The sequence below is a fragment of the Pelobates fuscus genome, chromosome 3 (genome assembly GCF_036172605.1).
Source record: "Pelobates fuscus isolate aPelFus1 chromosome 3, aPelFus1.pri, whole genome shotgun sequence".
In the NCBI taxonomy this organism is placed as follows: Eukaryota; Metazoa; Chordata; class Amphibia; order Anura; family Pelobatidae; genus Pelobates; species Pelobates fuscus.
The window spans coordinates 8,027,374-8,040,167 of record NC_086319.1 but is presented as its reverse complement, the minus strand read 5'-3'; the positions used below and the strand labels follow the sequence as shown (position 1 = coordinate 8,040,167).

Below are 12,794 nucleotides of genomic sequence, written 5' to 3'. Positions count from 1 at the left end.
ATGCATCTTTGAGACGTGTTGGTCTGGACAATGCCCAACGCTAACAAGTTAGTGCTAGGTAAAAGGAAATTATCTCATTTACCACAGAAATCTGTTCTGCAGCTAATAAATGTAAGATTTTAGTCCTTAGGAAATATTTGTGCAGATTTTTACTGTTGGCTTTTTCTTTTTTTTGTAGGTTTTGTTTTTGGGAAAGATTTATTTAACATACGAATAGAATGATACATTATAGGAATCTTATACTGGGTGTTTGTCTTGTGCAATCAGGACTTTATTCATTGGGCCCTCTATATGTAACGATGTAATTTATCAGAATTAATGACTGAATTTATTAAAGGGTCATTACAAGCACCATGACCACTTCAATAACTTGCAGTGGTCATGGTGCCTGGAGTCTTATGTGCACATGTAGAATTTAACACCAGTCTGTTAGTAAATGGGTACTGCAGTAGTAAAAGCAGTCTGTCTGTACACACAATGCTGCTCTTACTATCCCTCATTACTATAAACCGACAAAATATATTTTTCTAAAGTGAATTTTCTTTTCAGATTGCAAGACAACAGCAGCAACTTCTGCAGCAACAGCACAAAATTAACCTCCTACAGCAGCAGATACAGGTGAGAGCCAGTCCTGTTTGCAATTGATCCTTTGTCAGACATGCTTTTTACCTCCATATCTGCTCGCCAGCATTTACCCTGTTTCTTTCAGATCACAGTTAATTTCTCTTGTCCTGGCCGTTAAGAGCAGGAATGTCTTAAATATAACATTTGATATAGTGTTTGGGTTTTTTTTTTCCTTTTATTCTTGTACAGAAAGGTAGTTGGGCGGGGAGGGAGGTTGCTTTCCTTTGCAGGTAAAGGGACTCTAAAGAAAACTGATTTGCAAGGAATAAATTGTCCCCTTAAAATTAATGCAATCTTTGGAGATCAAATAATGGGTTTTGTATCTGTATTTTTTTGTCACGGGTCTCTTTAATTTGCAGAGATCTAAATTTACATAATCTTCCCATTAGCCCCAGGAAAATAGAATGTGCAGTCTTCCTGTCATTAATTCTAAAATGCAATAAACGGTCATAGACACAAAACCTTTGACTGAAAACATTAGAACAGTCTACCCAAAATTAGTGAGACATATCACCTGCAAGTGAATACATGGGGTTCTGTAAACGGCCCCCAGCAACAGTCCTACAATACCTAGACCCCGCCAGTTTGTACCAGACAGCAGTGTTTGAATGAGCCATGTAGAACGGCTATGTCAGGAAGTGTAGCGCTGCCCATTTTAGACTTTCACCTAGCAGCTTAATCTATCAGGCCAGCTACAGACAAACTCCATGTTTTAAATAAACAGGCTGCAATTTATTGTCCAGGAAATGGTGCGGCCCATGGGACATTGACACTGAATAATTAACTTGTAAAATAAACAGGGTCTGTGTGTGACAAAGGCTTCATTATACGCAGACTGTGCCTGCTTGGTGTATTGTCATCTGGTGCTAGAGTTTTTGAAAGAGTAAAACGATCTGATTTTAAACACTGCTCTTTCAGTCCTTGTATCCGGTGTCTTATTATATATTAAATTCATGTTGCCTGTGGTTTTGATTTTTTTTTTTTTTTTTATATATAAATGGAAGCTGAAGCTGTGCTCCAAATGTTAGAAAGTGGAGTGCTGTCATTGGGGGTTTATTCTCTAAATCGGGAATTGTTGAGCGCAGAAACAACCCCGTTATCCTGATGGTGTAGTAACCTCACTTCATGCCCACTACCCCTATATTGATATTTTTACTGGTTGGTGAAATCTGCTCTCTCGCTAAAGACACCCTTTTAAATTCCTGGTCAGTGAATAGGAGAAGGGGACAGCTGGGCATTTTAAATTGTATTTTTCTACATCCTTTTCATCTTGGTACTCGTGCATTTTTTTCTCTCTCCAATTGTACAGCACTGTGGAATGTGTTGGAGCTTAATAAATGCTAGTTATAAAAGTAACAAGGCGCAACGGCACTGTACAGTGGAGAAAGGAAAAAAAAATATGATTAATTCAGGCAGATATCAACATTTCAGGGCCAACAAACTGTTTTCAGACCATTAATATTCTTTCCACCTGTGTGTCTCCACATCTCGCATGTCAGTAAGAATGTCCCATATTTCCCTTCCGTCACAGAGTTGCCTTTCTGTATGGGAACATGCTGGTTTCTGCAGGAGTGAATGCTTTAATTTTGCTTTGCTCATTTAAATTCATTCACCTGCTTGAGCACATAGTTTGTATCACATTCACCCAGGGCCTTAGCAGCTCACTAAGAAAAGAGCTGATGTTGGTCTATACTTCACCATATGTGCTATCTATCCTTCAATATGTAGAATTTAGAAACTGCAGGTAAGAAACATTTATTACTTATAGAAGGCCACATATTGCCGTCTTTCTGTGTGCGGCCATCAGCATGAAAAAAAGTGTCTATAGAAAGGTTTGGGGAGGCTCTTGATAAGAGGGTGATAGATTTGATTTAGTATTTTGTGTGATGCATCTGATCTGGCAGATTGTGCTGCCAAATATCGAGCAGAGATGGTCATCCGGTAATGATAATTACATGTGACTCATTAATGTCTAAAAATAAAAACCTTGCGGCGTACACTAAGCACTGCACAGTGTCGCCAAATGCTGAATAAAGTTGATTTAGCGGGGGATGTACATTGTAGCAGCCAGTTTGTGTGACTTCAAGGTAGGGTTTCCTCATAGAATTGTGACCTGTTGGAGGCGAAGAAAGCTTTTGGGTGAAGTAAAGCCGAATGTGGCCTTCTTAGTTAACGTGGAAACTTAGAGAAACTTTAAGAGCAAATATGGGGGAAGTGCTAAACTTGGAGAAATCTGATGGAATATTTCATTGATTTTTATTAAAATAAATACCCTGTAAAGTGTAAAAGGTGGGATGGAATGTTTTTACAGGGAAATGAAGAAAGAATGTGTGGTCCTGTTTGTAAACATCCTTAGATTGGGGATAGAAGTTATATAATATTCTAGGAATAAAAAAAACCTCCAGTCCGTCACTTTTATATGACAGAAGGAACTTTTATCCAAGGTGGCGGGAGAGAATGTGTGTGAATGGAGCCACGCATAGGTAATTTAATAGCACTATCTGCACGTTTCCCTCCAGAGTAGGGATCTGGGAGTATCTGGAAAGAAGCGTGTTTTCTGATGAAGTGTTCATAGACGGTTGTTACTCAGGTACACCAGGCCAGCATTTCTTACAGTAAGCTGTAATTAATGGATTGAAAGGGAACTGAATTCTTGGCATGTCCTTTAACCCCTTAAGGACACATGACATGTGTGACATGTCATGATTCCCTTTTATTCCAAAAGTTTGGTCCTTAAGGGGTTAAAAAGCTCGTAGCCGTTTAGACCTGTGATGTCCATGACATGGAGTTCTCTTATCAAAGTGTTCTGAGAAGTGACGGTTCTGACAAATTTAGAGTGACAAAAAAGTGAAGTTAAGCTGAGCACTTTTGTGTCAAAAAGTGGCTGAAAGATTAATAAATGTGTTTCATGACCAGAATATAAACACTGATTTAATTCACTACCATTCAGAGTTTAGTGAATAAACCCATGAGTGAACTCCAGTTAGTCACATAATAAATATTACAGGTTAAAACACCAATGCACTGACCAACGCAGCACGATAGAGGGGTGAAATGCATGGTCTGTGTGTGCAGTAGCTGTTAGTCTGCATCTTGTAAACATGAGGACATCGCGTTTCCAGATCCAGACGGCTTTCCCATGACTCCACAACCTTTTCCCAAACAAGTGAGGATGCCGGCAATGAGATGGGAACAATTGTTTCTCACAGAGACTGTGCAGCTGATGCCCTATCAGTTATCAGAATAGGGCCCACCCGCTCGCTCCAGGGCTCAGATAATGCCTGGGAACACAGAAATCAAAAAAACAAAGGATCATTAACTCTCTCAGTGCCGGCAGCTCCCATTATCCCCACTCACCGCTGAACACTCTACTTAAACCAATCACAGCTGGTCTCCCAGATTAACCCCATTCACTGACAGATGCTCCCATTAACTCATTCTCTGCTGATTTATCAAATTAACTCTTTGCTGCTAACTGCTCTTATAAACTCATTCACCACTACTCAAATCAACCAGAGTGGTAGATTTTCTCATTAACTCCTTCACTGGTGGCTCTGCCTTTTAACTCCTTCACAGTGAACTGATTCCTTTAACTTCTTCACCCTTTGGCGATCATTGTCCGTTACACTGATTAACTCTTTCCCTGCTGGTTTATGAAATTACCTCTTTTTATTGCAGTGCTCCAATTAACTCCTTAGTTGTATAACTCCTTGACTACTAGTAGCATTAACTCTTTAACTGCTAACATTTATAATTAGCCCATTCACTGATGGATAATATAATTTAACCTCTTATCTGCTCTGATAAACATCTTCAGCTCTGCCTGACCAATTAAGCTTTTTTACTGTGTGAAGGTGTTAACTTAACCTCTTCAGTGTTCTGATTAACTCCTTCCAAGTTTTTTTTTCTTTCTTTGTATCTAATGGCATTGGTTAACCCCTTCACAGTCAGGTTTCACTGTATCCCTGTATAGGACTGCAGCTGTAGTTAACCCTTTCACAGCCTCGTTTCATTGCATCCATTGATAGGCCAACTACTTTGATTAAACCTCTCCGCCCGGCATCTGTGGGTAAGCTCTGGGTAAACTGATCCTTAAAGGCTGTGACCAGTGATATCTGGGTGAATATGACATACAGATATATTAACCCATTGCTGCTCGATACAAGCCTTTTGAGATTAGAAAGATTGTGTAAAAGCCTCAGCTGAGGTTTATAGTAGGTGGCTACTTGTTAAGTCAGACTATATGGACATGGAAGGCTACCTTTGTGAAGTCAACTTACACAAATGAAATGCGTTAAGAGCCCCCTTACAGCATGCTCACAATGCTTGTACCTTAAAGTGAAATCTTGTTTTTGGACTCTGGCCCATTACTAATTGTGACTTATTTTCGTTTTTGTACTGCGTGCATTTTGTCTGAAAAAGTGACGCAACATCTGTGATAAATGTGAGTGCAGTTAGATCACTATTCATTGGTGGCTTAGCTGGCACCCTAGCCACAAAATGTACCTCCATTACACTGCGTTTCCGCACCCCCCCATCCCCCCTGCTGTTTTTTTTTACTGACAGATGACAAAAGGCTGTTTAGGATGTTTCCTCTGTTCAGTCTCATCTGCCTGGAATCGAAGCTCCTTTAAAACTGAATGGCGAGTAGTCACAACGTGTTTTCTCGAAAGTGAAGAGAAAAATACTGGTGTTGCCTCTTCTAAAGTGATTGCGCTTTGTACACAAGTGACAGCCGCAGTCATTTTGAGCGAATGATAAGTGGGAAGCTTATCCACTTAGAGGGGAATGTGTTCTGAAAGGAAACATCGAATATTACCGTCAGAACAAAATCTTACAATTAACTGCTTGCACCTTATTTTGGAATAGGTGGGAGGGGGCTATGTTAGATTATACTAAAATGCTTAACGTTATGGCTGATTGCAGATTGTCACTCATAAGCTCCTAGCCAGAGTTTTGGTCCTTTTAAAACCATTTTGATTTATGTTTGAGTGTATTAATATCAGCAGACGTGCAGCTATTGTATAAATGTAACTGCCATAAGGCTGCATGCATCATAGGAGTTATAGTTTTAACACAGCTGGTGGGGGGGGGTCTACCTTTCTGCCACCCCTGTCTTACAGTCATTATACACTCTCTTACCCACATCTTTACTTCTATTGAACACCCATTTTTCTTGGCACAATTAGCGTGCCGCAGCTGAGAAATTGAATAGTAATTAGTGATAGAAAAATAATTGAAATACAGGTGAAATCTCAGGCGCAGATTCCATTGTTCCTGTAAGTAGCCTTGAAATAAGAACAGGATTTTATGAGCCGAATAAAATACAATATAGAAACAAGGCAGATAATTGTAGATTATACTAGCTTTAGTGTAACTATAATCTTAATTTTATTAATGACAGGAGGCGAATATTTGCTTAAGTCTCTCTTTACTAGAACTCCACAGCAGCACATTAACAGAGAGATAAACACCAAAGACAAAAACATAAGGTATCTATATAAGGCTCCTCCTAAGCCACCATTTCCTCTTTCACGCTGCGACAACGTAACGTACACAACAATGACAATAACTAAATAAAGAAAAATTCACAACATAACGATGAATGTCATCTGGAAAAACTTCGGATAATGGATGAACTTGATCTTTATCCCGCCAAACGGCCGATCCTATGAACTGAAGTCGAACCATTAAACTGAAACGAAATAAACAGAATCGAAAACACTGATTAGTGAACGAAATGTACTGATAAAACATAAATCCCACGATCCAGTACTGATAGAATAAAGACATGAAATCCATCACTAATGACCGTCAATACAATAAAAAACATGCACTTCCCCAAAACATCACCCCAGATTACCAAACCTAGCCCAAGTAATCAGACAAATCAACAGAAATACAATCAAAGCGATCCATCCAAAACAAGGGGGGGGGAAGAAACCAAACTGGGTGGGAAATATTCGCCTCCTGTCATTAATAAAATTAAGATTATAGTTACACTAAAGCTAGTATAATCTACAATTTTATAGCATGACAGGAGGCTTCATATTTGCTGTTTTAACGCTCCGACAGCAAAGCAAAAGAAGCATGGTTCGACGGTCTAAAGTAGAATTGGCGAAACGTCTCTTCTCGTGACCAGTCCGCTGAACGCAAAATGTCCTGAAGGGCAGCACCCGCCAAAAACGCTCCGGAAGCAGCGGCGCCCCTAACCGAATGTGCTCCGAAGGTCGCATTCACGCCCGCCAGAGTCAAAAGCCATCTGATCCAACGAGCCAGTGTAGGGGACGAGACCGGTTTATGGGGTCTGACATATGAAATCAACAACTGCCCAGAATGAGAAGATCGCAAAGGAGCGGTAACCGCAACATAACGAGCCAGTGCCCTCGCTACACAAAGCTTAGGCGAGTCCTTGAAGTAAGGGTATGATACAACCGTCGAATCCGACTTGGTACGTCTAACCACCTTAAATGAAACCCCCTCCGGAGAAAACGAGAAAGCGTTGACATCGAATGCCCTGACATCCGAAACACGCCTGAACGAGACCAGACACAACAAAAGGGCAAATTTCGCCGAAAGTTGGCGAAAAGAGAGGTCCTGGTTATCAGGCCAATCTTGAAGGAACGTCAAAACCGAACGTACGTCCCAGAGGGAAGAATACTTGGGCGCCGGAGGGCGCGCCAGTCTCATTCCACGCAGGAGTCTGCAGACTAGCGGATCCTGGCCAATGGGAGAACCTCGAAGCGGAACATGTGCCGCCGAGATAGCTGACCTGGCCACGTTAACCGAGCGGTATGACCGACCCAGTTCAAATAGATGGGACAGAAAATTCAATACGCTAGATACAGGACCCGTAAAGGGATCGGTATCCCGTTCCAAACACCAGCGACACCAGGAACCCCATGCTGAGAGATAACACCTCCTCGTCCCGGGAGCCCAGGAGTCCCAGAGAAGGTCTCTAGCCGATTGCGATAACTCCTCGACATTCCAGGTACCCCTGAAAGAGTCCAAGCTACTAAGAGTAGGTGGCCGTCTCCCACCAGCGGGTGGGGATTGCCCCGGGGGTCCGAGAGGAGCAGTCGAGAGGAAGGCAACAGGAGAGGGTCCTGACAGGTGAGATCCAGGAGCTCCGGAAACCAGGCCTGACTCTGCCACAGCGGGGCCAGCAACACCAAGGACACACGTTGACGTCGCACTTGTAGCAACACCCTGGGAATCATAGCGAACGGAGGAAACGCATACGCTCCCTGCGAAGGCCATTCCTGGAGAAATGCGTCCACCGCTGTGCACGCCGGATCCGGAAGCCAACTGAAGTACCTCTGGGTCTGGCGATTCGTCCTGGAGGCGAATAGGTCCAAAATGAACGGGCCCCTCTGTATCTCGAGTTCGAGGAAGACGGATCGCAGGAGTTTCCAGTCGCTGGCATCCCGCCAATGTCTGGAGAACCAGTCCGCCGTCAGGTTCGACACCCCCGGGAGATACTCCGCCTGTAGGGTGATGTTGCGCTGGAAGCAGAAGCTGTAAATCTCCTTCGTCACCTCCGACAATGCTCGAGATCGAGCGCCTCCCAAGCGGTTGATGTATTGCACCGCCGAGATATTGTCCATCCGAAGGAGGACGCAGCAGTCCGACAGGTGGTTCGCCAGGCTCCGAATCGCAAACGACCCCGCAATCAATTCCAAGCAATTGATGTGGAGGTCCGATTCCTTGTCCGACCACGGGCCTCCCGTGGACCCCGTCGCGCATGTGGCACCCCAGCCCCACAGACTCGCATCTGACTCCAGCACAAAGTCCGGGGTTGGTCCGAATATTGCCTTGCCGTTCCAGGCGGACATATGCAGGAGCCACCAGCGCAGCTCGGTCTTCACGTCCGGGGACAGGGATATCATCTGGTCGTAGGAGGGTCTCCTGCGCAGAAAATGAGCCTTCAGCCGTTGCATGGCCCTGTAATGGAGTGGGCCCGGGTAAATCGCCTGTATCGAGGCCGAGAGGAGACCCACCACGCGAGCCAACGTCCGGAGGGGGATCTGGTCCTGACGCAAGATCCGTCGTATCTCCTTTCGAATGGTCGCTAGTTTCGCCAAGGGCAGTCGAAGAACACATTCCTTCGCATCGACTTCGAAACCCAAGAATTCCACCGTCTGGGAAGGCCCTAACGCTGATTTCTTCAGATTGACCACGAACCCCAGATACTCCAACCAGGATATCGCAGAGTGAGTCTGATATCTGAGCCTGGAGGGGTCCTCGCAGAAGATCAGCAAGTCGTCCAGATATATTATGCATCGGACACCCTCCGATCTGAATCTGGCGACTACCGGCTTTAGGAGCTTGGTGAAACACCAAGGGGCCGAGCTGAGGCCGAAGGGGAGGCATGTAAATTGGCATGGAATGCCCTTCCAACGAAAGCGAAGGAACCTGCGACAGTCCTCGTCCACCGGGACGGACAGGTAGGCGTCCTTCAGATCTAGCCTCGTGAACCAGTCTCCCGGCCGTAGGAGGTCCCGCAGAAGATGAATTCCCTCCATCTTGAAGTGGTTGTAGACCACGAAGGCGTTCAATTCTCGTAAATTGATCACCGGGCGGAACTCCCCGGACTTTTTCCTCACGAGGAAGATCGAGCTGAAGAAACCCCCCGAATCCGGGGCTCGTTGGACCGCGCCTTTGGCGAACAGCGCCCGAACCTCCGTATCTATCAGGGCCTGTTGTTCTCTTGCGATGACGGGGACCCTCGGGGGTCTGACCTGTGTCGGAGGGGAGTGGAAATCTATGACATATCCCCGCACAGTCTGTAGGACCCAAGCATCTGAGGATACCTCCCGCCACCTTTCCCTGCAGTGAAACAGTCTGCCCGCATGCAAAGTAGGGTGAATGAAGGAGGAAGGAGGTGTACTCACCTGCAGAAAATCTCGCCCGTCCTCTGGAGCGGTATCCGCGACCTCTATCCGACCTCTGAGCGAAGGGGGCTCTGGATTGGTAGGACGGAAAGAAAGACGGACCACGGGATCTGTGGCGGCCCGAAGACCAACCGCGGCTGGAGACACGACCCCGCTGTCGTCCAGCCCGTCCAAAAACCCTGGAGGTTTGTGGCCGAAAGACCTTCTTCATTGAAGACTGGGCCTTGTCCAGGGAGGTAAACAGGTTGACATGTTTCTGTAGCTCCTTAATGAACGGTTCCCCGAACAGTAGACCTTTAGCCAAGGGGCCCAATTCTTTGGAGCCCAGCTCCGACAGTTTGTTGTCCATGCGGAACAGAGCTGTCTTCCTGCGCTCAGTGCAGAGGGCCACATTGGCATTGCCCAGCAGGCAAATGGAGCGTAACGCCCAGTCCCGCATGGTGGCTGGATCCAGGGTCGTACCCTCCGTGTAGGCCTCGTCCGCTAAGGCTAACATCCTGCATAGGGGTCCCAGCACGTCCAGCTGCTTATCTTGCGCGGACCGGAGGCTCCGCTCCACCCCTTTCTTGGGGTCCCGACCCGTCCGGGTCAAATACGTGGCCACCAAGGGGTCAAATTCCGGGGTCGTTGCCACCTTGTCCGGTAGGACGGGTCTTGGGCATTCCGCCCTCAATTTCTTGCGGGCCTCCCCGTCGAGGGGCCTGCGGACCCAGTAGTGCACAAACTGTGCCAAATGGTCGGGCAGCACCCATTCTGAGGACCTGGGGTGTCGGATAGACCGGGGATCAAATAGGGGTTGCCCCGTAGCATCCATAAACGCGTCGCCCTCCAGGGCCGCAACATCGGACTGAGGCGCATCTTCGTCCTCCCAGCGCCAACCGAGGTCCTCCCCGTGGTCCTCGTCCCAATCTCCATCTTCCTCCGAAGGGGACTGGTCTGCCCGCCACTCATCCAACACGGCCATATTAGGGGGGGGTAAGGAGGCCTCCTCCCCTGCGCCCGACCTACGACGGCGCCTGGCCGGTGAGGCTGACAGCCTCGAACCCTGTCGCTTCGCCGGAGCCTTGCCCTTCCGGGAGCGTGGTTCAGGGCCTTCACCCTTCCAATAGCGCAATTGCGCACTTGCCTGCTCTCTATCCTGAGAGTCTGACTCAGCCGAGTCGTCTGCCAATAGGGGGGATCCTCTCGCACCCCTGTCAGTATGAGGTAGAGCCCTCGCCAGGGCTTTCTCCACAGAGGCGGTCACGGCCGCATTAATCAATGCCTGCAGGTTTTGCTCCTGTGTAGCGGCTTCCATGACGCCTGAGATACGGTACGTGACACCTAAGGAGACAGATAATAGGTATCAGTAACAGGCAGTAGGGGCAGCACCCCTAGTATGGCAGAGGCAAGTAATAGTGCATGCAGGCTCAACACACCTTGATCCCAGGGAGGAGCCGTCCGGTGAATAGCATGCGTTATATGGCACAGACAAAGCAGGCCAATCACGGGGCACTGACAAAAGCAGGCCAATCAAGGGGCACAGACAAAGCAGGCCAATCATAAGGGCACAGACAAGGCTGGCCAGCATAAGGGCACAGGTAGTGCCGGCATAGTGACAAGGGTAGGCAGGAACATAAATCATCACATGCGACATGCAATTAAATCTTGAGAGAGTGCATGCAGGGCAGGGATGTAACTGATCCCCAGGACAGGCCCAACTCTGTGGGGTAAAGTCACCAAGCAGGGTCCCACGCAGGAGCATGCAGAAAGGATGCACAAATCAATCCCCACATAGCCAGGTAGCAAGCATGGAAAACAAAATGATACAGTATCCATGCACTGAAAGAGACTGCAGTCAGTAGGGAAAAAACAACATGCAACAGCTACTACATGCATAGGGGAGAGGGACATGCACAGGACAAAACCTATTGACTTTAAATGGCCCCTGCAAAAGAATAATATGGACACATACACTGAAAAAACATATAAACTGAAAAGAGGCTCTGCGTCTTTAAGGCAGAAGAGCCGAGAGCCGCGCACCCCCGGAACCGACCATGCGGTCGCGGGGGGAGGGCGGCTAGCGAACACGAGGAACGAAGAGGCTCCCTGATCCCTCTCCACGTCGCCCGAGAGGAAAGTGTGAGCGGGGAGGGAGAGGGACAGGAGAGCGGCAGGATAGAGCAGAGAGGATTCCCGTCCGGCGCCGAAGGGCGGCGGGCGGGAACCAGCAAGTGGGGCCGCCGGAGTCTTACTCCGGGGCCCGACAGCCGGCACGGGAGGCGGTCGGGTGACCGCTTCCCGGTAACCGGAAAAACAATTAAAGGCAAAGGGACCCGAAATCAAAAGTCCCAAACACACAAAATAAATAGGTAAAAAACGGCAGACAGGTAAACTGTTAAATTAGAAAGCCCACAAAGACAGAGTTAGAAATAAGGAAAAATCGTAATAAAGGTATAGAAGGAACACACTAAGAATATAGTAATTAAACACACAGCCACCCATATAAAACAGGAGGCAGTGGTACTCTGACCTGTACTGTTCTGCGGAGCAGCAAAGAAAGAGGAAATGGTGGCTTAGGAGGAGCCTTATATAGATACCTTATGTTTTTGTCTTTGGTGTTTATCTCTCTGTTAATGTGCTGCTGTGGAGTTCTAGTAAAGAGAGACTTAAGCAAATATGAAGCCTCCTGTCATGCTATAAAATTATATCTCGGCAGAAGCAAGAACCACCTTTCTCATTTATAAATGGATCCAGTCCCTAGCACCCAGCGTGTATTTGGATCAAATGGACACTAATAATCAAAGCTACATTCCGAAAATAGAGGGACAGGTTTCATCCTTAGAATAGCTTTACAAATGATGTGTATTGCCCACTGTGTGCACATGGGGGCCACAGCCAAGTGTACATTTAATCTACACATTGTCTCTAATAGTAGAAGGTTAAAAAGAGGAGTTACATTGAAAGCAAGCAAACTGACTTCACAATGCATCGATAAAGTGTCATTGTCTGTATAGTGACTCAAAGTCTGTTACAAAGTCTTTGTTTCTTGACAGATCCCTTTAATCATTTTCAATCATTTGAGAAGGTTCTTCTTTTTTTTTTCTAATTCTTTATTTTTGTTGTGCATATTATAGGTAACATCCAACATATTGTTCTGCTGAGCCCCAACAGCTACAGCGGGGTTAGTCAACATAAAGCATTTGTATGGAGAAAACAGACATAACAATATTTATTTTGCACTTTTTAAAGTTTTTGAACGTGTGCGTTGTAGTGTGTCTAAGATGGGTAGTGGAT

At 46.3% G+C, this 12,794-nt stretch overlaps 1 protein-coding gene across 2 annotated transcripts in view; it reads left to right on the top strand.

The window, feature by feature from the left end:
* Positions 1-12,794, top strand: part of SOX5 (SRY-box transcription factor 5) — a 264,806-nt gene that overhangs the window by 148,781 nt on the left and 103,231 nt on the right. For both annotated transcript variants that reach the window (XM_063446673.1, XM_063446674.1), the window contains one exon: positions 550-618. In XM_063446673.1, coding sequence (XP_063302743.1) covers positions 550-618 — 69 coding nt within the window. The remainder of the gene's footprint in view (positions 1-549; positions 619-12,794) is intronic.